General features: G+C 36.9%; 1 protein-coding gene across 3 annotated transcripts in view; it reads right to left on the bottom strand.

Annotated features, from left to right (window-relative positions):
- Cul2 (cullin 2) overlaps positions 1–25958 on the bottom strand; it is a 97393-nt gene extending 71435 nt beyond the window's left edge. Inside the window, exons 1-2 of one of the 3 annotated variants that reach the window (XM_071599889.1) lie at positions 25906–25958; positions 3368–3508 (exon numbers count right to left, since the gene is read on the bottom strand). In XM_071599889.1, the coding sequence (XP_071455990.1) occupies positions 3368–3486 (119 nt within the window). In that variant the 5' untranslated portion in view covers positions 3487–3508; positions 25906–25958. Of the gene's footprint in view, positions 1–3367; positions 3509–24941; positions 25117–25188; positions 25374–25905 lie in introns of those variants that run through there. The other 2 variants (XM_071599888.1, XM_027928623.2) reach the window with 2 other exon arrangements.
- Between the last annotated feature and the right edge of the window lie 359 nt (positions 25959–26317).

Below are 26317 nucleotides of genomic sequence, written 5' to 3'. Positions count from 1 at the left end.
TTAGTGCCTCGCTTTTGCTAAAGCCAGCTTTTAACTCACAATCCTCCTGCCTCAGCCTCCTGATCCACTGGGATTAAAGGCATGCACCACCATGCCCAAAAAACCAGAAATTTTCTATAAACATTTATCAGAATGCCTTGCCTACATACCTAAAACCATTTATGAAGGATTAGTGTTAAGAATCCTGCTTATTGGGCTGGGGATGTGGCTCAAGCGGTAGCACGCTCGCCTGGCATGCGTGCAGCCCAGGTTGGATCCTCAGCACCACATACAAACAAAGATGTTGTGTCCGCCGAAAACTAAAAAATAAAAAATATTTTTAAAAAATTCTCTCTCTCTCTAAAAAAAAAAAAGAATCCTGCTTATTAACCAGCCAAATATTAATGTTATTTGTTTCATCTGTACAGTATGCTTAATGACAGTTAATAGCATCTATTCATTCACCAAATATTTGCTTAAATATTTATATGTACAAAGTTTTGGAAATATTTCATTGAATATAAAAGAACAGAGGGATTGAAATATAGCAAATGGAAGAGTGCATGCTGAGCATTAATGAAAGCCTGGATTCAATTCCCAACATACACCAAAAACCAAAATAAAAAAAAAAAAAAATCTCTGCTTTCAAGGAGCTTATGGATTCAATATGCATTTGCACATTAAACACTCCAGTTAGCAGATCAACCTTCCTTAATATCCATTTCAAACAGATCAGACAGCCTTCTTACCTCAATCCTACAGCATCAGTAAATCATCTCACCCTTTTCAGATCACACCCTAAAATGAGACGAATAATACATCCCATACAAGATTGTTTGTAACAAATTAATGTTATACACATGTTGAAAGAAAAATGACACACAAAAAATGTTCACAGTATGATTCCACTTATATAAAATTCAAAAAACAAAGAATAGACCAGTATTATTTAGGGTTGTATAAATAAGTAAATAATAGGTGCAGGTCAAGCTTGCTAGTTATCTCCTAGAGAGAGGGCACTTGTGAACTGATAGAGCCCATGATTTAAGAAGGGTTGATGAAAGCTAACAATATTCTACTTTTGACCTGAGTGGTAGTATGCAAGTGTTTGCATTATAACATTTGTTCAACTGTCTATGTATTTTAGTGAATTTTTCCATATATGTGTTGTATTTCATACCACCAAAAATGCTTTCTAAAAGATCAAAATACTAACATGTATGATGATATCATCTGCGGAGGCTTTTTTCATTTTCAAAATAATAATAAGTTTCGCAGTCTCTAAAATTTCTGCTTAAGATATTGAAGTATCAGAAGTCCATTTTATATTCTCAGACAAAGTAATAGAAAACAAGGGAATTTTATCTTAGAACAATTAAAACGTAGCCCTTTGTTTTCCAAAGTTTCTATTCTTTAATTTTACTATAATATTTTACTTTGGAGAAAGACGGAGAAAATTCATAATCAAGTCAATATTCTATTGAACATTTTATATGAAATAAACAATAAACTCCTTAAAAATAACAGTGACTGAAAGGTCATTATCCAGGGAAGTCATCTATTTTAAAACCACATATAAATCAACCAATTAATTATATATGCTGTACAATAAAGCATAATTATATTTCTTTTCACTAAGACTCCTGCTTTGCAACAACCCATAATGTTCCACAGAAAAATTAGCCATCTAAGAGATTAATTCAATTAATAAGCTCTTCAATGGCAAAATTCATAATTATCCTTTAGAAATACTGAAAAGCAAAAAGAACTGGATATTAAAATATTGTATTGAATTCTGTGCTCCATCAATTACTACTTGTATGACCCTTGGCAAATCCCTCAGTTATCTCTTAGATTAGTTTCCTCCTTTGTTTCATCAAGACAGTAGTTATATTTTCCCACTGATCTGACAGACTTGTTTGAGTATCAAATAACTCAAAATATGTAAATCTCTGCAAACTATAAAACCTTCCAGAAACATCTGAATTATCTTCAGTGTCCAGAACACAGATAGCCTACCTAACAAATGTTCCCCACTGAGAACCGCAGTTGTAATAAATTAAATGGTTTCCTGTTGGTCTGAAACAACTTCACTATTCTTACATCAATATTCAGCTTTATATTGAGAGGTACTAAGAACAAGCTGAATCACTGTCTTTTCTTCTAAAGATGCCCCATGTAACAAGGGGAATCCTTAGCCGCAGAATATTGCTAAAAAGGGAGCACTTGTTATGTCTAGCAGATTGGTGTCACATAGAAATGCACTGATAATGGCTTGCAGAGCATTCTAGGGAAACCACAAATCTGTATTTTTATATAAAATGGAGATAATTATCCAATTTAAAAACATGTTTCCATCTCAGTCAAACTCACTGTTCACCTTCTCCTAAGAACACTACTATGATTTAGATAAATGTCCCCCCAAAGGCCCATATGTTGAAGGCTTGGTCACTAGCCTGTGGCAGTACTGGGAGTAAAGGTAGAAGAACCTTTAAAAGGTGGGGCCTAGTCAGAGAAAGTTAGTCACTGAAGCTGCCCCCTTGAAGGGGTATCTAGGACTCCAGCTTCTTCTCCTCTCTGTTTTCAGGCTGACGTGAGGTAAGCAGCTTCTTCTGACACATGCTGCCACTATGATATATTTACCTCTCACTACCACAGGCCCAAAGCAACAGGGATAAGAGAACATGGACTAAAACCTCTGAGGATCATGAGTCAAAATAAGCCTTTCTTCCTTATAAGTTATCTCAACTATTTTGTTAAAGTAATGGAAGGCTAATTAGTATAAACACTCTTCCTTCAGATTATCTGTGTCTCTTGCTCCCTTACTTTTTTAATCTTTCCCAAAGTGTCACTATCCTTGGGGAGATCTTCCTTGACCACTCTACAGACAGAGGGCACATGCACACAGTACTCTAAGCCTTTTTCACAATATTCACCACTGCATATAATTAAATGTATCACTGCAGCCAGGCACAGAGGCACATGCCTGTAATCTCAGTGGCTCAGGAGGCTGAGGCAGCCAGATCTCAAGTTCAAAGCCAGCCTTAGCAATTTGGCGAGGCCCTGAGCAACTTAGTGAGACCCTGTCTCAAAATAAAAAATAAAAAAGGCTGAGGATGAGGTCAGTAATTAAGCACCTCTAGGTTCAAGCCCCACTATAAATCAATCAATCAATTATTTTTAAATGCTCATTAAGTATTTGTTAAATGAAAGGTTATAAAATACTGGTTGCCACAAAAGAGGTGATAAACTTGGAAAGGTAAACGATAATATATTTGGAAAGAGTTACAGAGGAAGTTCTCCCATTTCAATAAATTTAAATCTATTTCCACTTTTCAGTAAGTTTATTAATTTTAGAACATTTATTAAGATGCTACTAAAAGGATACGAGAAGCGATCATTCCATGTTGCTCTTTCGACATATTCCAACATGACAACTGCTTTGATTGTAGTCAGAAGTTTGTTCCATGTTTCATCAAAATCTACTACTCTTGGTTTCAAAGACATTGTGCAAGTTTAGTGTTGAAATCTGTTGATAAAAAAAATAATAATAGCATGAATTCTACCATCTCTAATAGTTGTTTTTAAAGCACAACACAATTAAACTGCATGATATATGAAAGGAGTGGAAACAGAAACTGGAACACAGTAAGGACACAAAAAATGTTGGCTATCGTCTTTTCATTTAGGAATTTTGTAGAATGGTCAAAGGTGCCATTTCAAAGATTCACAAATAATAATTTAATAATGCTGAGTAAAAGTTAGGACCCCATTAACCAAAAAACCACCTCCCATCATGGGAAATATGCAGGAGACATTTAAAAAAGATTTTGGCCACAAATCTTTGTGACTCACCCTCCTTAAACTTAAGGATGTTCTGTACACAAGGGAATATGAGAAGACACAAGAAAATAAAAGGGTTTATCTTCCTGGAACATCAGTTTAGGTTTGATGAGGAAGGAAATTGACATTTATATTAAAACAAACAAATGAATGGTGGAGTAAAATGCAAAGTTTACCTGAAATTTTAAGATTAAAAGATTTTAAAGAGAGGATGGGGTTGTGGCTCAGTGGTAGAGTGCTTGCCTAGCATGTGTGAGGCACTGGGCTCATTTTCAGCACCACACATAAACAAATAAATATAAGGTCCATTGACAACTAAAAAATATTTAAAAAAAAAAAAAAAAGATTTTAAAGAAATGTGAGGTTTGCAGCAAAGTTCTTAAAGCTCCTCAGTTTCTTGGGGTATGTGGTCCCCACTCCTATAACAAAAAGCACAGCACTAGCATGGAACTCCAGGGTCAAGTACATTTGATGGGTCTATAGGAAAGCTAGAAGACTCCTGCCTGGTAGACAAGTTATATTTAGCAATTACTTGGTTTCTGGAACAAAGGTATCCCAAGGTTATAGAAACTTGGTTCAAGCAGATTCTAAATCTTTCTCAGCACATCAGAGAAACAGAAACAAACCAAAGTCTACCTCCTGGCCTTAATCTCATACCTGTACTATCAAGAATGGATCAGCAGAGGTCTCACTGTGTGTTTGGGTTAAGAGGTGGGAGAACTTAACAAGTTTCCTTACCTCTAAATCTGTGAATTTATCTTAACACCTTCTCTCCCTTATCTACCACATCCTATCCAACTACTGTGCTCCTAAGTGTTTCCTAAATCCATCCATTGCTGTGTAAACTATATATGCTCTAGGATCAAGTTCTTGGCAGAAATAGTGACAGTTGTTAGTATTTATGTAGTGATTACTATGAGTCAAAAGTATTATCCTCAGTGCATTGTGTTAATAAACATTTTAAGTCCCCCAACAATCTGACAAGTATGTACTGCTATTCTCCCTATTTTCTGCATAAGAAATCTGAGTCACAGAAAGATTAAGAAACTTGCTGAAGGTCACAGAACTATGTAATAATGGCATCACAATTCAGGAGCCTGTGCTCTCAACTCTTATACTGCTATTCATTTTTAGGAAACACTCTTTGCAAGGCACCCTTTTAGGCTCTGAAGATTACAGGGATTAAGAAACAAAAGGTTGCCCCAGCCTCCTGCTTCCTCCCAAGAAGCTGGAATTAAGGCATGCATCACAATGTCCCAAAAAAACAAAAACTTTAAGCTCAAGATTAACACCTCAGATCTTGCCCTTATCAAAGACACAAAAATAACCTACTTAAACCAGAAAGCTAACAAAGTCACTCTCCTACATAAAACCATTTGATATTGCACACTATATACAGCATTTAGGTCCATTTACATTGTGACACACCAAACTCCCATAATCTGACCTCAGTCTAAAGCACCTTTAACAGCTTCCTCTCATGGGATCCCATTTGGCATCACAATTCAGTGACTTCTCTTTGTTTAGCTATCACTGAACATACCAGGCTGACTCATATATCATTCCTAGGTTACCTTTATTATTTTTTTTCTCCTAAAATCTCTCTTTTCTTTACCACTCCCCTCCACCCATTCACCTAACACCTATTGATGTACAGACTTAATCCAAGCCCATTTGCTTTTAAAAAACTTTCTTGGGTGCTGGGGTTGTGGCTCAGTGGTAGAGCGCTCGCCTCACATTTGCGAGACTCTGGGTTGGATCCTCAGCACCACATAAAAATAAATAAGTGAAATAAAGGTATTGTGTCCAACTACAACTAAAAAATAATAAAAAATATTTTTAAAAAAAAACTTTCTTGGACTCACTTTTGCTTAGTAAGTTGCTCTGTTTATGTGCTATGATGTTGTTCCTATTAAGGTACAAGAATGAAAAACAAGACTCACATGCAGTCATTCACCCCATAACTGTATTTCAGTCAACAATGCTCTACATATATAATGGTGATCCCCTAAAGATTTTATCACCATGAGAACACAATGCTTACCTTCAATAGATCATTTAATAATTCCAAACAAAATTATCTGTGTTTCTCGAGTAGGGATTGGTTGTTTTATTGTTGTTTGTGTGTGTGTGTGTGTGTGTGTGTGTATACCACAAAACTGGCAATGTTTCCTTCACATTTGTTTTCTCTCCTTATAAAAATGGGACATTAGCCAGGTAAGGAAGTGCACACCTGTATCCCAGCTACTTGAGAGGATAAAGCAGGAGGATTCCATATTCAAGGCCAGACTGGATAACTTAAAGAAAGACTGTCTCAAAATGAAATCTTAAAAAAGGGCTGAGGATGTAGTTCATTGGTAAAGCACCTGCTTAGCATGTGCAAAACCCTAGCCCAGTACCAAATAAAAATGGGATATTAATATACACCATGCTTATAAATTATTTTAATGTTTGCAGAGACTGCCTTTATCTTTATTGACCCACTCTGACACTTTCCTGCTGAGACCAAGATGGTAGAATGGGTACAAATGCAGTAATAATCCATGCTTGGAGGGGTAGAAAAATCTGGATGCCAAAGAGAAAAGCACCAGACTATCAGCTTGGTGAAACACTAAAAACTAATAAACCAACAGCAGCAAGTATGCTGAAAGTTTATATTCTCTCCTTGCCCACTAGAAAGCTCATAAATAAACAATTCAGTTTCTTCATTTTCTTGCAATTGTTTAGGTAATGTATTCATGGAGAATTTACATAAGGATATAAAAGAGATATGGCAAAGAAAGAAACAGAACCAAAACGACTGCACTATTTTCCACTTTCCAGACTGTTAGACAACTCAGGAAAACATACACTCACGTTAGAGATATGTTCTGAGAAATATCTTTTGTTGATTCTGTTGTGTGAATATCAGAGTATACTTATACAAACTAAGATGGCTATGATGTCACTAGGCAATATAATCTTTAGGGGACCACCATTTTATATGTAGTCTATCATCAACTGAAACAGTAGTAGGGTGTATGACTGTATGAGTCTTGTTCTTCATTCTTGTGCCTTGCTAGAGACCACATCTGATTTCCCATCCCAATCAGACTGAGCCCCATTAAGTATCTGCAAAGTTCAAATATCCTTTAGCTTTCTTTTGAGTTCTACTCTTGCAATGATGGAGTTTTTAAACATTTTGTCACATAAAGCTAAGGCCCATGAACATTACAGACACTAAATATGTACAAAAATAAAGTATATGAAAATGAATGTTTAATAAATTTTTCCCAGAAAATATTACACCAACATTAATTATATATATGTAAAATTATTACATTTGAAAACACTGGATTAGATTCTCACAGCATCACTTCTAAATATTCATGATTATCAGTTTAATAGTTACAAAAGTGAATTACATAAACAAGAGTTATGTAACTCTTGTTAAACTTTGAGAAGTTAAGCTTCTCAAAGCTTAAGCAAGTCCAGTCCTATGTATATACATACTCAAAAAATATGAAAACATGTACACAATAACTGGAACAAAATGTTTCTAAAGCATTATTAATAAAGGCCAAAAAGTAAAAACTCAAGTATCTATTAAGTGGTAAATGAATAAATAATAAGCAGTATATCCATACAAAGGATTATTATTCAGTAATAAAAAGGAATGAAATGCTGATGTATAGTACAACATGGATGAAATTCAAAAACACTATACTGGCTGGGATGTAGCATAGTAGTAGAACCAACCCTTACCTAGCATGTGGAAGGCCCTGGGTTCAATTCCTGGTATTGCAAAAAAAAAAAAAACTAAAAACATTATACTAAGTGAATGAAGTGTGTCACAAAAGACCACAATTTTATGATTCCATTTATAAAGAATATACAGAATAGGCAAATCTACAGATATAGAAAATAGATTAGTGGTTACCTACTGGGAAAAATTTATTAAACATTCATTTTCATATACTTTATTTTTGTACATATTTAGTGTCTGTAATGTTCATGGGCCTTAGCTTTATGTGACAAAATGTTTAAAAACTCCATCATTACAAGAGTAGAACTCAAAAGAAAGCTAAAGGATATTTGAACTTTGCAGATACTTAAAATAGATTAGTGGTTACGGGACTTAGTAGAAATGGGAAGTTACTGCTAGTGGAATGATGAAAATATCCCAAAACTGACTGCCATGAAAGCTGCACAACTCTATGAATATACTAAAAACCACTGACCTGCATAATTCAAATGGGTAAACTGAATTCTATGTGAATATAACTCAGTAAAACTACTGTACATTAAAAAAGTAAATTGTCAAATCCTACTCGCAATTTTAGAGCAATTTGATGGGATAGGATGAGAGAAAAGGTACATTCTCGTGTCCCTTAGTGTAAAACTCTGAAAGCTCAGTCTCCTTCCCATTCTGATGGCCTAGTCCATTTATCCCAACATAAGAGGCAATAAATGTTGTATTCCTAGAAGTATCATTCATATGTATGTATGTATGTATATATATATATATATGTGTGTATACACACACACACACACACACACACACACGGCACTATACTCTTCATATTACTGTGTACTCTGCTTTTTTTCATTTGAGTATTCTGGAGAAAGTATGCCATGTTAATATATAAATAATTTCTTCAACCTTATAGTATTTCATTGTTTGGCTGTGCTCAGATATACTCTAACACGTTTGACATGACATTGAGTCTTCTCAAAAGTTTAAAGGTTTGAGAACATAGGCTATGTTAGAACTGCTACGTGTTTACTGATAAATTGCAATAATATTATCTACAACTCCCATTTATTAAAGACTATCTGAATGCCTTCTATGCTATACATATTACATATGAAAGTAGTGTTATCTTTCAACCTGCAAGCCAGTAAAACCCATAATGTATGAAACTACTGCATAAAATCAGATTTCTTTAACAGATAAACTGTATGCACATGAGGAGTGTCAAATTAAGGAAAACAAAAAGGCACAGTAATCAATCACAGTGACTAACCTTATTTGAAACCAAATATAAACCAAATTTAAATTCTGGACCCTGGATTCAATCCTCAGCACTGCTAAATTAAAAATTAAAAATTGAGCCAGGCATGCTTGTAATCCCAGCAACTTGGGAGACTGAGGTAAGAGGATCACAAGTTTTAAGCCAGCCTCAGCAACTTAGCAAGGCCCTAAGCAAATTATGAGACCTTATCTCAAAATAAAAAATAATAAAAGGATGAGGAATATGGTTCAGTGGCTAAGTGCCCTGGGTTCAATCCCATTACCAAAATAATAACAATAATAATAATTAAAACTAAATATAAATTGGGGAACATTTAATGACCTTAAGAAATTAATATTTTTTATAAAAATTGAGTCTTTTTTAAAAATGAGAGTTCTTATCTGTTAGAGACACACTCTAAATGTTTACAGATGTAATAATATTCTCAAGTTGGCTTCAAATTAAACAGCACATGGGGCTGGGATTGTGGCTCAGCGGTAGAGCGCTCGCCTAGTTCGTGCAGGGCCCTGGGTTCAATCCTCAGCACCACATAAAATAAATAAGTAAAATAAAGATTGTGTCCAATTACAACTAAAAAATAAATATTAAAAAAGAAATTAAACAGCACATTCATGAGTTGATAATTCAATGACAGGTATATGGTGGTTTATTATATCATTCATTTTTATGTGTATGTTTGCAACTTTCTAGAATAAGAGGGTTAAAAAAAATCTTTTCATCATCATCAACATTTTCATAAATATAGATAATAAAGCACATAAAAGAAACAAAGCTTAATCCCATCGATTTGGGAGTCTGAGGTAGGAGAAGCCCAAGATTCAGGTCAGTCTCAGCAACTGTCTCAACATAAAACATAAAAAAGGGGTGGGGATATGAATGGATTGAAACCCAGAACCACAAAAAACTATGTATGTACCTTGGATCCCCAGGAGAGAACTTGAATTTGTCAGAGTCCCCTCATGGGTAGGCAAGCCTACTCTGTCATGCATGCCGCTTTTTTTTTGGAGGGAGGAGAACAACACTACAGAGAGTTTCTTTTTTTGTTGGTTGTTTTTTATTGACTGTAACAAAATTCTGACCTTACCTCACCTTCCAGTTCTTATTAGCTTTTATTATTACTACTTTTCAACTGGTTCTTTGTTCTGGAAAAATTTATCTACATGCCAATTTCTATGTAATACAATAATTCCTACTTATGCCTAACACTGCTATAGAAGACACACATGGAAGAATAATTTAAAAAGTGATACAGCTAAGCCAGGAATATATCAATTATATCTCTAGAATTTTGCTGACACCCTCTTTTTAAAATACCAGCCTCTGGTATGGACACAATCTCTCTCCTCTCACTCAGTGTCCCTTACAATAAAGGATAAAGGTAATTCAACAAAGTTAAGTCATGAAAACAAATCTGACATACACTAATTCTCCCACAGGAGGGACATGAAGCAGGACATACTCTACCCATTCTTCACCATCAGCATGGCAATGTCCAGTTACAAAGTTGTTAATGGTAACAGTAATAGTAGCAACCACATATATTTCAGAAACTAAGTTGAAAATATTATTCAATTAATTTCTCATAATGACCCTAAGATGACTACTATTATTCTACCCATTTTAAAGATAGAAACTAAAGACAGGGCACATTGGGACACACCTGTAATCGATGTGGCTCAAGAGGCTGAGGGCAGAAGAATCATAAGTTCAAAGCCAGCCTTAGCAACTCAGAGAGGATCTAAACAACTCAGAGACCCTGTCTCTAAATAAAAGACAAAAAAGGTCTGGGGTGTGGCTCAGTAGTTAAATGACCCTGGGTTTAATCCCTGCTCCCAAAAAATAAGGAGGGGAAGGGCAGCTAAAGGATAGAGATGTAAGTAGCTCAAAGGTAAAACATATGCAAAGGAAGCACAAACCCTTGGTTTGATATCCTACACTGCCCACCCCATCAAAAAAAATTTTTTAATAAAATAGAGACAGAGGCAGAGATAGACAAGACAGACAGACTAGGTTGGAAGTACAGTTCACTCAGTGGTAGAGCTCTTGCCTAGCATGTGCTACATTCTGGGTTCAATCCTGAATGCTGCAAAAAAAAAAAAAAAATGAATAAAGAAACAGACATTTATATATAGCTATTAATTAGCAAACCTGCAAATTTGTACCCAGATCTATCTGACTTTTCTATAAGGCTCTTACTCAGGGACCTCTCCTGTGTTTTTTATTACTTGCCAGTTAGAAACTAGAGTTGGCTCAGAGGAAATAAATGATAATGCAGCCTTCTAGAATAATGTGCCACTCAAGAGCTGGTTATCTAAGGGTGGTCCAAGAAGATTCTGTTAGATGCCAACAAACCATAAGAAAAATATGCTGTTCTCAGAAAAAGGTAGTGGATCTAAAAACTAATAATATAAATAGGTTGTCAGTTATGCTATAACCCTAGGCTAGTTGCTGTTGCATTTCTCCATATAAAGAACGTAAAACTATTTTTACCCAGCAATGCTAAGATAAAGTAGCATTATCTTCTATTCTTCTCTACAGATTTTACTTTCCCACTCATGCTTTTCAATAATAAAGATCAAAATTGTACTGCTGCTAATCCTTTTTATTTTAATTTTTTTCATACTGGGGAACTGAACCCAGGGGTGCTAAACCAGAGTCACATCCTCAGTCCATTTTATTTATTTTTTTTAATATTTATTTTTTAGTTGTAGTTGTACACAATACCTTTATATGTTTGTATGTGGTGCTGAGGATCAAACCCAGGGCCTCATGCTTGCTAGGCGAGGGCGCTACCACTGAGCCACAACACCAGCCCTTATTTTTTTATTTTTGAGACAGGGTCTCATTAAGTTGCTGGGGGACTTGCTAAGTTGCTAAGGTTGGTTCTGAATTTCGGGTCCTCCTGCCTCTCAGCATCCCAAGCAGCTGGTATTACAAGAGCATTTCACCATACCTAGATGAAATCTTTATGTGGTCACTCTTACTTTATGCTCACAGCACATTTCCTATTAAAAAATTTTTTCTGGGTCGTGGCTCTGTAGAAGAGAACTTGCCCAGCATGTGTGAAGCACTGGGTTCAATTCTCAGCACCACATAAAATAAATGAATAAAATAAAGATTCATCAACATCTAAAAAAAATTTTTTTAAAAAAAGAAGTTTTTTTCTTAATTTCATTTCTCTCACAAGCAATGACATTATGGTTATTATTGTTAATGGTACTGGAGATTGAACCCAAGGCACTTTACTTCCGATTTATATAACTAATATTTTTTATTTTAAAACAGGGTCTCCTTAAATTGTCCAGGCTGGCTTTGAACTTGCAATCCTCCTGACTTGTCCCCCAAGTTGTTGAGATTACAGGTATGCAGCCCTAAGATAGGTACAAGCAATTCATTTTGATGTTTATCTGTTTGGGGTCAAAAGAAATACAAACCTTTTAATCAGAATGCTATAAAAGGGTGTGGTGGTGACACCTGTAATCCCAGAGGCTGGGGAGGCTGAGGCAAGAAGATCGAAAGTTTAAAGCCAGCCTCAGCAAAAGCAAGGCGCTAAGCAACTCAGTGAAACCCTGTCTCTAAATGAAATACAAAAATGGGACTGAGGATGTGGCTCAGCAGTTGAATGCCCCTGAGTTCAATCCCAAACCCATCCCCTCAAAACAAGAAAGAAAAAGAAAAAAAGAATGCTACTTAATTCCTTCATTGTCCTTGAGTATTCTCTCCTTATGACTACCCTTGTCCTAGCTTTCTAAAATTTAACATCTAAGCTAGTCAAAGTTTGAAGTATCTATTTGTAAGTGACAACACAAAACCATCTACTGAAAATCCATGCAAAATATACTATCCTGTCTTAACTTACACTATATGTAAATATTAACTTAAAATGAATCAAATACATAAACCTAAGAGTTAAAACTTTAACTCTCAGAAGGAAACAAAGGAAAATCATCTAGCAATGATTCTTAACAACAAAAGCCTAGGCAAAAAAAGAAAATTAAATAGATAAATTGGTCTTCGTCAGAATGTCCTGTATGGTGGTGTACTTCTGTAATCCTAGCAGCTCGTGAGGCAAAGGCAGGAGGATTAAGAGTTCAAACCCAGCCTCAGCAATTTAGAGAGGCACTTAGCAACTCAGTGAGACCCTGTCTCTAAATAAAATATAAAAAAGGGTTGGGGATGTGGCTCAGTGGTTGAGAGCACCCCTGGGTTCAATCCTCAGTACCAAAAAAAAAAAAAAAAAAACTAAAGAACTTTCATGCATCAAAGGATACTACCAAGTTGGGCTCAGTAGTGTACATCTAAAATCTCAGCTACTCAGGAGGCTTAAACAGGAGGTTCCTTTAAACCCAGACAAGGCCAGCCTAGACAATATAGTGAGACTCTGCCTTTAAAAACAAACAAACAAACAAAAAAACTATCACACTATCAAGAGAATAAAATGTAAACCCACAGAATGACAAAAAAAAAATTAACAAAATGTATCTTAGAACAGATTAATATCCAGAATCCATATAGAAAGAACTCCTACAAATCATCCACAACAAAAACATTCAACTCAATTAAAAAATAGATGGAAAACACATTTCTCCAAATAAAATACACAAATAACCAAAAAGGAGTAAGAAGATGTTCAACAGTCTATGTCATCAGTGAAATGCAAATCAAAACCATAATGAGAGGCTGGAGAGGCTGAAGTTGTTGCTCAGTGCTAGAGTGCTTGCCTAGAATGTGTGAGGCACTGAGTTTGATTCTGAGCACTGCATCTAAATAAATGAATGAAATAAAGGTTCATCAACATCTAAAAAAATATTTTTAAACCATAACAAGATACCACTTCACACCCAGTAAGACAGTGATTATTTAAAATAAATAAATCAGGTCTAGGGATTTAGATCAGTGATAGAGGAATTGCCTAGCATGCAGAAGGCCCTGGGTTCAATTCCCAACACAACAAAATAAATAAAACTAACAGAGGGCTGAGGTTGTGGCTCAGTGGTAGAACACTTGCCTGGCACGTGTGAGGCACTGGTTTTAGTCCTTAGCACCACATAAAAATAAATAAATGGAATAAAGATATTATGTCCATCTACAACTTACATATTTATTATTTTTTAAAAAACTAACAGAAAACAAATGTTCTCCAGTCAACAAATGTTTTGCAGCACATAGAGAAACTGGAACCCAATCCCAGTAACTTGGGAACCTAAAGCAAGAGGAATTTAAGTTGGAAGCCAACCGAGGCAACTTAGTGAGACCCTGTCTCAAAAAATGGTACAACCCCTAGTATGAAAATAAATAAAAGAATCAGAAGGCTTATGTATTGTTGGTGGGAATGTAAAATAGTATATCCACTTTGGAAAAGAGTTCAAGGTTTTCTCAAAGGGCTAAACACGGAACCACCATAAGACCCAGTAACTGCACTCCTAAGTACATACTCAAAGGAACTGAAAGCAGGGAATGGCTATGCATGCACCAATGCTCACATCAGTACTGCTTGCAATAACTAAATGGTGAAAACAACCCAAGTGCCCATCAACAGGTGAATGGATAAGCAAAATGTTGTATATACATACAACAGAATATTATTCAGCCATAAAAGAATAAATAAATTTTGATACATGTTCTAACATGGATGAAACTTGAAGACACTAAGTCAAATAAAACCAGACACAAAAGAACAAATTATTTGTGAAAGTATTTATACAAGGTACTTAGAATAGACAAATTCATAAAGACACATGAGCAGAGTGCCATATATAATCCCAGTTACTTGGGTGGCTGGAGCAGGAGGATCATAAGTTCAAGGCCAGGCTCAGCAACTTAGTAAGACTCTTTCTCAAATAGAAAAAAAAAAAAAAAATTAAGAAGGATTGAGGTATATCTGGGTTCAATACCCTCTGTGGATGACGACAGTAGATTAGAGGTTACTAGATAGTGAGGGGAGAGGAAATAGAAAGCTAATGGTTACAAATTAGCTTTGAAATAGTGGTGATGGTCAGGATAACACTGGGAATGTAATTAATATCACTGAGCTATACAATTAAAGATGGTTAAAACCATAATTTGGGGCTGGGGCTCAGTGGTAGTGCACTTGCCTGGCATGTGTGAGGCACTGGGGTCAATTCTCAGCACCGCATATAAACAAATAAAATAAAGGTATATCAACAACTTAAAAAATACATTTTATGTTATGTGTATTTTACCAAAATTAAAAAGACTGCCCTTATTGTGCGTGCTTAAAATCTAGATCATATGTATAAAAATGCTGATGCCTGAAAAGGTGTCTGAATCTCAGCGCAAAGTGCTCTCTAAAAATTTTTAAATGGGGGCTGGGGTTGTGGCTCAGAGGTAGAGCACTCGCCTACCATGCAGAGGCACCAGGCTTGATCCTCAGCACCACATTAAAAATAAAATAAAGATTGTATCCACCTATAACTAAAAAATAAATATTAAAAAAAATTTTTTAAATGGATCCGGTTTTTTTGTTTTGTTTTGTTGTACCATGGATTGAAGTCAGGAGCACTCGACCACTGGGCCACATCCACAGCCCTATTTTTGTATTTTATTTATAGACAGGGTCTCACTGAGTTGCTTAGCACCCCGCCATTGCTAAAGCTGGCTTTGATCTCAAGATTCTCCTGTCTTGCCTCCCAAGCCGCTGGGATTACAGGCATGTAACACCATACCTGGGTAAATGAATTCTTACTAATCAAAATAATACTTAGAACTATGAAGACAAAATGTCATTACTTTTAGTTCAAATAGTCCTCTACCAAATCAAAAAGAAATGTTTTGAGAGAGAACTTAAAATTTTTTAAGGCTCAGGACTAATTGGGAACCTTTTTTGTTGCATCATGTTACTCATTATTTTGGTAACTTTCTGCTACTTACATCATTACTGTGATAATCAGAAAACAATTTTCTATTCCCACTGTCAAAAAAAAAATAGCAGCTAGGGCTGGGGTTGTAGCTCAGTGATAGAGCGCTTGCAATGTGTGAAGCACTCAGTTAAATCCTCAGCAACACATAAAAAATAAGTAAATAAAATAAAGGTATTATGTTCATCTACAACTAAAAACATTCTTAAAAAAAAAAAAAAAAAAGAAAAGAAAAGCAGCTACAAATGAAGGGGGAAGCCAGCATAAATCCTGTGGTATTGGACTGGAATCAAAGGTATCAGGATGAACTCATGGGTTTTGTTTTGTGGTACTGGAGATTAAACTCAGGGCCTTCTACATGCTAGGTAAGCACTGAGCTATATCCCTAACCCTTGTTATTTTATCTGCTTATTTATATATTCACCCATTCATTTATTTATTGTTGTACTGGGGATTGAACCCAAGGCCTCACATATGCTGGGCAAGTGCTCTACCACTAAACTATCTATCTCTCAAGACCGTTTTTATTTTATTTTGAGAAAGTTTCCTACACTAGTCTCCAATACTTGTGATTCTTCTGACTCAGCCATCCATGTAGTTGGGACTACACGAATGTGCCACCATGCCAATTTGAATTCATGGTTTCTAATGTATGCCTGTACACACAGAAAAAGATATAGAAATAAACACAGATGTTTGTGTATGCATAGATTAATACAGATATATTTCTAACTCTGTCCACTAGAAGGGCCTTGAGCAACAATATCCAGTAGCAATAAGCACACAAAATATAGACCTTGCTCTCTAAATAATATTTTCCAATTAAAGAATCAGGAAGCCAGGCTGAGGTGGAAGGATTTCAAGTTCAAAGCCAGCTTCAGTCAATTAGACTCTTAACAACTTGGCAAGACTATCTTGAAACTAAAAAGAAAAAGGACTTTAGATGGGCCTGGGTTCAATCCTCAGTACTGTGGATGAATCTCAGTGGTAAAGAACACTTGGGATCCATCCTCAGTACTGTGCCAAAAAGAAAAAAAAAACAGAGCACCTTGGAAAAGTGAGAAATTCCAAAACTGGGGCAGAAAAAAAACACAAGTTGAACTTAAAATATCTTATGATGCCCAAAAATAAGTGGTTTGCTAGCTGCATGTGGTGGTGCATGCCTGAAATCCCAGCAACTTGGGAAGCTGAGGAAGGAGGATTGTAAATTGGAGGCCAGCCTTAGAAATTTAACCAGACCTTCAGTCACTCAGCAAGACAATCTCAAAATAAAAAATAAAAAGGACTAAGGATATAGCTCAGTGGTAAAGCACCCCTGGTTAAATCTTTCATACCAAAAAAAAAAAAAAATGTTTTCCCAAGGAAAAGAGAATGGGGACACACTGAAAGGACAAACAGCACCAGGCACAGGGGCACAAACCTAGAATTCCAGCAGCTTGGGAGGCTAAGGCAAGAGGATAACAAGTTTGAGAATAGTCCCAGCAACTCAGTAAGATCCTGTCTCAAAACAAAAAATTTTAAAAGGCTGTGGTGTGGGGCTCGGGATGTGGCTCAAGCGGTAGCGCGCTCGCCTGGCATGCGTGCGGCCCGGGTTTGATCCTCAGCACCACATACAAACAAAGATGTTGTGTCCGCCGAAAACTGAAAAATAAATATTAAAAAAAAAAAAAATTTCTCTCTCTCTCTCTAAAAAAAAAAAAAAAAGGCTGTGGTGTAATTCAGTGATAGAGCACCCTTGATTAAATACCTAGTACTACACAAAAAAGAAAAGGACAAACAGCTAACCTAAAAGCCAAACCCGAAACAATTTCTGCAACAAAATAATGATAGTATTAGATCATAAACCACAGAATAAAACAAATGTCTGTAATTCAAAGCTGATTTAAAAATTACTAAATAAATAAATGGAGAAAAGGGACAGCTCTTCCTTTTTTTTTTTTTTTTTTTTTTAAGACAGGGTCTCACTACCTAGCCCAGTCTGGCCTTGAACTCCTGGGCTCAAGAGATCCTCCTGTCCCAGCCTCCAAGTAGTTGGGTCTATAGGTGCATGACATCACTTTCAGCAGGACAGTTCTTCCTTATAGATAAACTCCAACTAATAAACATAGAAGGCAATGAGAAAAGCAAAATTAGGCAAACATCACTTGGAGTTTAATCACTGCAAGTAATATCAACCAAAGACTACTGAAATCAGTGGACACAAGTCTGAGAAAAAGATAACTGCAGTTTCAAAAAATCTCACCCAAAGTATCTATTAATTATAAGGAGAAAAATTGTAACTTTATAAATGGTGAAATGAGGCAGAAGCTGGGCACAGTGGCAAGTACCTATAGTCCCATATACTGAAGAGGCTAAAGCAAGAGTAACACTTGAGCCCACTGTGAGGCCACACTAAACAACACAGTAAGACTGCATCTCAAAAAATAAAAAATAAAAATGACATTACCTTAACCAAACAAGAGTGAACCTCATCTTAAAAAAGCTAGACTGACATCCTGTACCCTGCAATATAATGCACTAATAGGGCTCAATATCCTTCCAGCAGTACTTTTTTCCAAAATTGTTCTCTATCTAAAGAGAAAATATCAGTCAGACAAATCCAAATAGCAAGAAATTCTACAAAATAATTCAAGGCATTTACCATAAACATGAAGGTTAAGAAAGAGGAGGAAAAGCCCATCACAGATCAGAAATGATAAACAAGACACAACAATTAAATGCAATTTCTGAACCTGAATATCAAAAGGGAACAAGGACATCAGTGGAAAATCGGGTGAAATTCAAAGAACGTCTATAGTTTAGTTACCAGCATTACACCAATTTGATTCTTGGTTGATCTTTGTACTGTATAAAAGTTGTTGATAATAGGAAATGCCAGGTGAAGGTATACCTGAGATTTCTATTTTTACAACTTTTCTCTAAGCCTAAAATTTATTTCAAATTTTTAAAAAATCATTTAAGTGTCCTGTACTTTTTCTTCTTCAACTAAATTCAAAGATAACAAACACATTATATTTACATAGGGTAAATCCAACATTTCATTCCCTGAAAATAAGACTTAACTTACTGAATATTTTAAAATATTTATTATTATATTCTAGACCTCAACAGGTACAAGAAGCTGATAAGAGAAACAAAAATAATAAACTAATTGATGATACACAATTAGATTGTAATTCAATGACTAAATAGAAAAAGTAAAATAATATATAATGTTAACATATAAAAGAAAAATCCTTTGGATAACTCAAATCTTCAAAGAGGACATTAACATCATACACTTAAAAGTTTAAGTAAGCTTAATTCACTACATATACTTCATAAGATCTTTTTTTAAAAATATTTTCAGTTGTAGAGGGATACAATATCTTTATTTTACATATTTATTTTTCTGTGGTGCTGAGGATCAAACCCAATACCTCACATGTGCTAGGCAAGCATTCTACTACTGAGCTACAACCCACCCGTCTTATAAGCTGTCATTGATGTCTAATGCTTCAAAAATTACTACTACATATTTTTTAACAGAGATTATATTTCTCTGCTGACTTAAATTTCCTAGTAAAACAATAAAGAGAGGTAACAATAACAAAAATCAAACTGAAATAACTTCTTATATTAAGAACAACCTCAGACACCTAAAGTTCAAGAAATAATGACAAGAGTTAATAAATGGAACAGCATCAAATTAAAAAGCTTCTGCACAGCAAAGGAAACAATTAGGAATGTGAAGAGAGAACCTATAAAGTAGGAGAAAATCTCTACTAGCTACTCTTCTGACAGAGAATCAATATATAGAATATATAAAGAGCTAAAAGAATAAAAAACTTTACACCAAAAAAAAAAAAAAAATCACATAACCCAACTAATAAATGGACAAAGGAATAAAACAAACTTCTCTAAATGGACAACAAATACATGAAAAAATGTTCAAGTTCATTAGCAATGCAAATCAAAACTACACTGAGATTTCATCTCTCACCAGTCAGAATAGCAGTCACAAGAATATAAATAATAATAAATGCTGGAGAAGATGTGGAGAAAAAGGAACATTTTTACATTGTTGGTGAGATAGTAAATTAGTACAACCACTATGGAAATCAGTATGGAGGCTCCTCAAAAAATTAGGCATGGAACTATCATATGACCCAGCTATACCACTTCCCAGTATTTATCCTGAAAAATTAAAAGTCATCTTACTACAGTTATACATGCATATCCATGTTTACAGCAGCACAATTCACAATAGACAAACTATGGAACCAGGCTAGGTGTCCATCAACAGATGAATAAAGATACACACACACACACACACATACACACATGACACACAAAGAAGTTATTCAGTCATAAAGCAACATGCATAATAACTCAAAACTCACAAAGTTAAGGTTCATATGCTTTCTCTCATATGTGGAAGCTAGACAGGAAAAAGGAAAACAAAGTAGGGCTAGATCTTCTAAAAATCCAAGGGAGATCAGTAGAAGAAAGGGGCCAAGGGATAGGAGGCAGGAAGGAGGGGGAAAGTGCAGGCCAAATTCTATTGTTATATTTTGTAGATGAACAAATAACAAATCCCATTGATACGTACAACTATTATGTAAAGATTTAAAATGTGGAAAAAAGAAAAAGAACAATCTCAGTGAGTATCTTGGTACAGGCCTTGGGATCAACTTGGAAGGCTAAGGCAAGAGGATCCCAAGTTCAAGGCCAACCTCAGCTACTTAGCAAGGCACTAACCAACTTAGCAAGACCTGTCTCCAAATAAAAAATAAAAAAGGGTTGAGAATGTGGCTCAGTGGTTAAACACCCCTGGGTTCAATCCCCAGTACCCAAAAATTATTTTTTCAAAAAAAAAAAAGGTAAGTCACTTTACATAGAAACTTTCTGGTGGAGAAAACTGATTGAAAGTCAAAATATCAACCAATATAGAAAGCACTACAAATTCAGTAGAAAGCACAATGAATCTGGCTTCATTCATCAAAAAGCTTAAAACAAAATTGAAAAATATTCCACATCTCTTCTTCCAAATGATTCAATCAACAGAGTTCAACATGCACCAGCAAAGTTGGAGATCTAAAATCATAACCTCTGCACTACTCCTTGTTTCAAAACTTTTCAAACGAACTATAGTATTCTAATATCTCCAATAAGACTTTCCTAATTAAAAGCTAAATACAAAGTAGTGACATAGATGAATCTACAAATTCTTAAGGTAATAACACAAGAATTATGATAACGTTTGCAATGTAACATACTGTTAAGATTCAAACCCAGGGCTGGGGATGTGGCTCAAGCGGTAGGGCGCTCGCCTGGCACGCGTGCGGCCCGAGTTCGATCCTCAGCATCACATACAAACAAAGATGTTGTGTCCGCCAAAAACTAAAAAATTAATATTAAAATTTCTCTCTCTCTCCTCTCTCTCTCTCTCTTAAAAAAAAAAAAGATTCAAACCCAGCCAGTCATGTTGGAATGGGTCTGTAATCCAGCCACTCAGGAGGCTGAAGCAGGAGGATTGCAAGTTAGAGGCCAGCCTTAGCAACTTAGCAAGGCCTTAAGCAACTCAGCTAGACCCTGTCTCAAAAATTACAAAGTGATGGGGATATGGCTCAGTGGGTAAACACCCGTGGGTTCAATCCTCAGTTCCAAAAAAAAAAAAAAAAAGACTCAAACCCGAGCAGATATTCTGATTAACTGACTACCAAGAGAGAAGTCAGTCATACATGTCAAATATCAATAACTTATTATAAATATAACCAGGCGCAGTGGCGCACACCTGTAATCCTAGCAGCTTGGGATCTGAAACAGGAGGATCAAAGTTAAGCCAGCGTCAGCAAAAAGCAAGGCGCTAAACAACTCAGTGTAGGGCTGGGGATGTGGCTCAAGCGGTAGGTAGCACGCTCGCCTGGCATGCCCAGGGCGCTGGGTTCGATCCTCAGCACCACATAAAAATAATAAATAAAGATGCTGTGTCCACCGAAAAATGAAAAATAAATATTAAAAAAAAACTCATTGTAGACTCTCTCTTTAAATAAAATACAAAAATAGGGCTGGGGATGTGGCTCAGTGGTCTAGTGCCCCTGAGATCAATCCCTGGTACCTCCCCCCCCCAAAAAAAAAATAACATTATAAATCTCATAACATTCCAAATTTGTTTGCTTTTCCAAGATTTAACATTAGTTAGTCCTAAGTCTTCAAAATATTAGGATTCAAGAGCTGATCCTGTCATTAATTTACTTATAGAATATAAATGAAAACACTGCTTTTAATCACATTTTTCCAGCATATACAGAGAAATGGCAGATGATGTAGAACAATACAAATTTTGGTACAGTCACACATAAAGAAAAGCTCTTTAAATAATCAAAAACTCAGAAAGGGCAGAGAGCCAAATCAGAAAATGTTAGAGGACCCTATGGTTTTCTTCTCTTATGTTTTCTCTTTGGGTGTTCTCACTTGTTTCATAATGTTTTGGGGGTATGGGGGTAGTTCTACCATTGAGCCACATCTCCAGCCCTTTTGTTTCTTTTGAGACAGGTTCTCACTAAATTTCCTTGGCTGGCCTCAAATCTGCCATCCTTCTGCCTCAGTCTTCTAAGGTGCTAGTATATAGGCAACTTCTTTTATAAGTTTTAAGCACTATTTAATACTCTAAAAAATACAAAGCAGGTAAAGTATACTAACATTTTTACAAAATGGAAAGAATATATACACACTTGCTTACAGGTGTACAAAATAATCCTTTGGAAGAAATGTAAGGAACAGCTAACATTGTTTGGATCCAAAGAAAATTGGATGATGAATACAAGAAAGTGGAAGGAGATTTTTAATTCTATACCTAACTGAACATTTTAAATTTTGAATTATAATACAATTTTTAACCAAACCATACAGTATAGTATACCAACAGATAAATAATGATGACTCCTCATCTTCATCTTTCCCCACTAGAATTTAAGTTCTATGAAGGCAGAGATTTTTGCCTAATTTCTCAATACTTTCTCCATATTACATGGTCCATAGCTGGTGCTTAAAAAACATCTGCCAAAAAAAAAAAAAAATGATGGAATCCTTAACCTTTCCACTAAATTCAACTTGTATACCCAATTGCCTACTTCTGACCTCCACCTGAAGAACTGGATCCAACTCAAATATGTCTAATCCAATTCCATTTCCACACAACCAGTTTCCCTCACCTCTTCTCCATCTAGTACATGGCATCGCCATCCTGCAGCTGAAGCCAGAAACCCAGCAGACACCCCATTCCAACTAACTACACACATATCCAATCTATAACAAGTTCAATAAATATTTTTTCACCCCAAAACATATTTCCAAACCTGGTCACTTGTCTCAATGCTCCATGGCCACTTGTCTTCCTACAGGTGCCCTGATTTTCTTCTCCAATCTACAGTCAGATTTTAATTCAGACCATATACTCCCAGTTCTTTATTAAAAAAAAAAAAAAAAAAAGTTTTTCAATGTAATTTAAGCGTAAAAGTCAAACTGTTTTGAAAATAAGACCCCATAAGACTTAGCCTCTAGCTATGATGTAGACTTCTCTCACCAGCATCTATCTACATTGAGCTGCTTTTCAGTTTGCTAGACTCAAGTGTGATACCACCTCAGAGATCTTCCATTCATTGAACCCTCTGACAGGAACACTCCTCCTTCAGAACTTACAAAGGCTGAGTCTTCTCATTTTTCAAACATCGGATCAAAAGTCACCACAGAAAGGTATTTCCTGACCACAGTATCTGAAATAATCTTCTCCCAATCACAACTCCTTATTTTATTCCATCACAGCACTTATTCTCTGGAATTATTTGTTTCCTATTGTCTCTCCCTCTCCAACTAGCACTGAAGCTGCAATTCTGTATCCCTAATGCCTGTGATATTTCTTGGCATGCAGACCAGGTGCTTAATAAATATGCCAAAACTAAAGAAGGTCTACAACATTTAATTTAATGACAGGAAAGGGAAAGACATGAACAAACTATCTTCCTATCTATAAAACACTGAAAATCTCCAGAGAGGATGGAGGACAAAGTAAGAGTATGTCAGATGCTTTTGAACATCTAATATTCAAAAGGTAATGCATACTATAAAAATGTTCCCCCAACTCAAACAGCATCTGAAAAAACAGATCTCAGAACGCTATGTATGGGGCTGGGGTTGTAGCTTATGGTAGAGCACCTGCCTAGCACTTGTGAGGCACTGGGTTTGATTCTCAGCACCACATGAAAACAAATAAATAAAATAAAGATTAAATTCTTAAAAAAAAAAACACTATGTACAATTATTTCATCTGTGATCCTTTTGGAAGGGTCTTCCAAATACTGCATAAGGGCAAAAGAGGCAAATTATCACTAATTAGTTCAGTTGTCAGGTCTTGCAAAAGTATGTGAGATTTTAAAGTGTAGGAAATAGAACAAAACGATTATTTCTCATACTTCGGTATGAATGTAAGTTTGTGACAGGTCTTATTCCAAGATTTTTCATATTCAAAGTCAAAGAGTTTAAAGAGAATGTTAATAGTTTACATCCTACTATCTTCAAATTTAAACTTCCAGGGCATTGCCATTCAACTGGTCATAGCAGTTCATGGGAGAGAGAACTTAATAATAATAACAGTGTGCAATTCAGAGCTTTTATCTGCATGCACATAATGGTAGGGAATGGTCCAGACTCCCTAGTGTGTAACCAAGTGCTGAAAGACAGTCTGAGGATCTTATTTCACCAGACCCTAAGTGTTGAGACAGGAGGTCTAGCATGCACGTAGAATACTCCTCCCCAAAGCTATCAATCTTCACTGTCTGCGAAAACAAAAGTGAAAATACTCCCGGTAAGGATGTATGAGATTGATGCCACCCCCGACCTCAACACAGAGACTTCTGTATCCGTGTGGGCACGTAAATAAGCAGGAGTACACGCACTCTCTCACCTTCCCTCCTTTGGAGGAAAATGGAACCAAGGGAGGGGCGGCCAAGACCGGGTCGGCGAGGCCCGGGATCCAGTCCAAGGGGTGGCCGGGCTTAGGGGTCAGTACTCTGAGGAGCCGAGGTCACTTTCAGGACACCATCTTTCTTGACCTCCCCCTTTCATCCATCCCTCTCCCGACGTCGCCCCCAACTCCTTTCCTCCGCCCCATCCCCTCCACCCATTAGCCGGGAAGGGAAGTTTCCAGGCGCCTGCAGCCCTGCTCCCCAACCCTCAGCGGGGTTACCTTCTGCAGAAGCAGGACAAGGGGCAGGGGGCAAGGGGAGGGGAGGCAACCCGAAGGAGTGAAGGACGAAGCCCCCAGCGAGGAAGGTGGGCGGCGGCGGTGGTGGCGGCTGTCAGCTCGCGTTCCCTGCTCACAGCGCTGCCATTACTGTGCGCCGAGGCCGCCTCCCCGGCCGGCCTCCGCCACCCGCCCTGGAGACGCGGGGGGTGGGGAGCAAAGCCCGGGGAGCCCGCGCGCCGACACTCACCTGCCTCCGCGAGGAAATACCTCAAAGCCCAATGCCGCCGTCGGTCCGGGGCGGGACAGGGACAGTAGGGAAGGGGAAGAGGGAGAAGGACAGGCCGATCACTAGATCTGTAAATCAAACGTCCTCCTGAGCAACCGGCTTTGCCCAACACACACCCTCTGATCGCCTTCTTCCGCTGCTTCCAAATCCCCCCTCAGAAAGCAATGGTAGAGTCCGCGTTACGGCAAGCGCGGGGAGCCCAATTTTATGCAATTGCGAAGGCCACGGAAATCAATATGCAAAGTGCTTCCTCGAGGTGCTCACTAGTGAAGCAATCACAGTTCTGAGCTCTAGAGACACAACACACGACAAGTTTTGGGACTTCTAATAACTATTTGTTAAATGGTGTTTTCAACATAAGTATTCCACCTCGAAGAGTTTCAGATCATTGCGAATATTCCAAAACCTCTTGCCCCACGTCTCCGAAATATATTGATTAAACTACTTTTCCCACTGGCAAACTTTTTTTAAGTGGGTTTTTAATCTATAGACAAAGTCTGAGACATAAGTGTATTTTCATTAACGAAACTTTCCCTCGCTGCTGCGATCGCGAACTCCGCACCTTCACCAACCCGCAACTCCACCCCCTTAAAGGGTAATGTTGACAAACACGTAGCGTTGCCCATCACCTCGTCATACACACAGAACCACAAGGGAACACCTTTGTTCCTTAATTACCTTTCATATCGCCGAGATGTCAGTAGTCAAGGTTTGCTCTTTGTTGTACATTTTGAACAAATATTTCCCTTCCCACCCTTTCTTCCAAACTGTGCCAATCCTTCAAATCCCATTTAAAATCTTGTCGCTCCGGGTGCGGTGGCGCATGTGTGTAATCTTAGCGACGCGGAAGCCGGAGACAGGAGGTCCACAAGTTCGAGGCCAGCTTGGGCACAGTGGGGTAGACTCTGTCTCAATATTAAAATAAAAACGGCTGGGAGTGTATGTCAGGGCTCACCTAGCATGTGCGAGGAATCCTGGGTTCAATCCCCAGTACCGCAAAAAATAAGAAAATCCTGCCTCCTGACCTGATAAACCCCACGTATTTTCCTCCTCTTACTATTGAAGTCTGTACTCTTCAATGCAATAAAAA

The sequence above is a fragment of the Marmota flaviventris genome, chromosome 12 (genome assembly GCF_047511675.1).
Source record: "Marmota flaviventris isolate mMarFla1 chromosome 12, mMarFla1.hap1, whole genome shotgun sequence".
NCBI lineage: Eukaryota > Metazoa > Chordata > Mammalia > Rodentia > Sciuridae > Marmota > Marmota flaviventris.
Note: the sequence above shows the minus strand (reverse complement) of the source record. Positions and strands in the feature narration are given on the sequence as shown.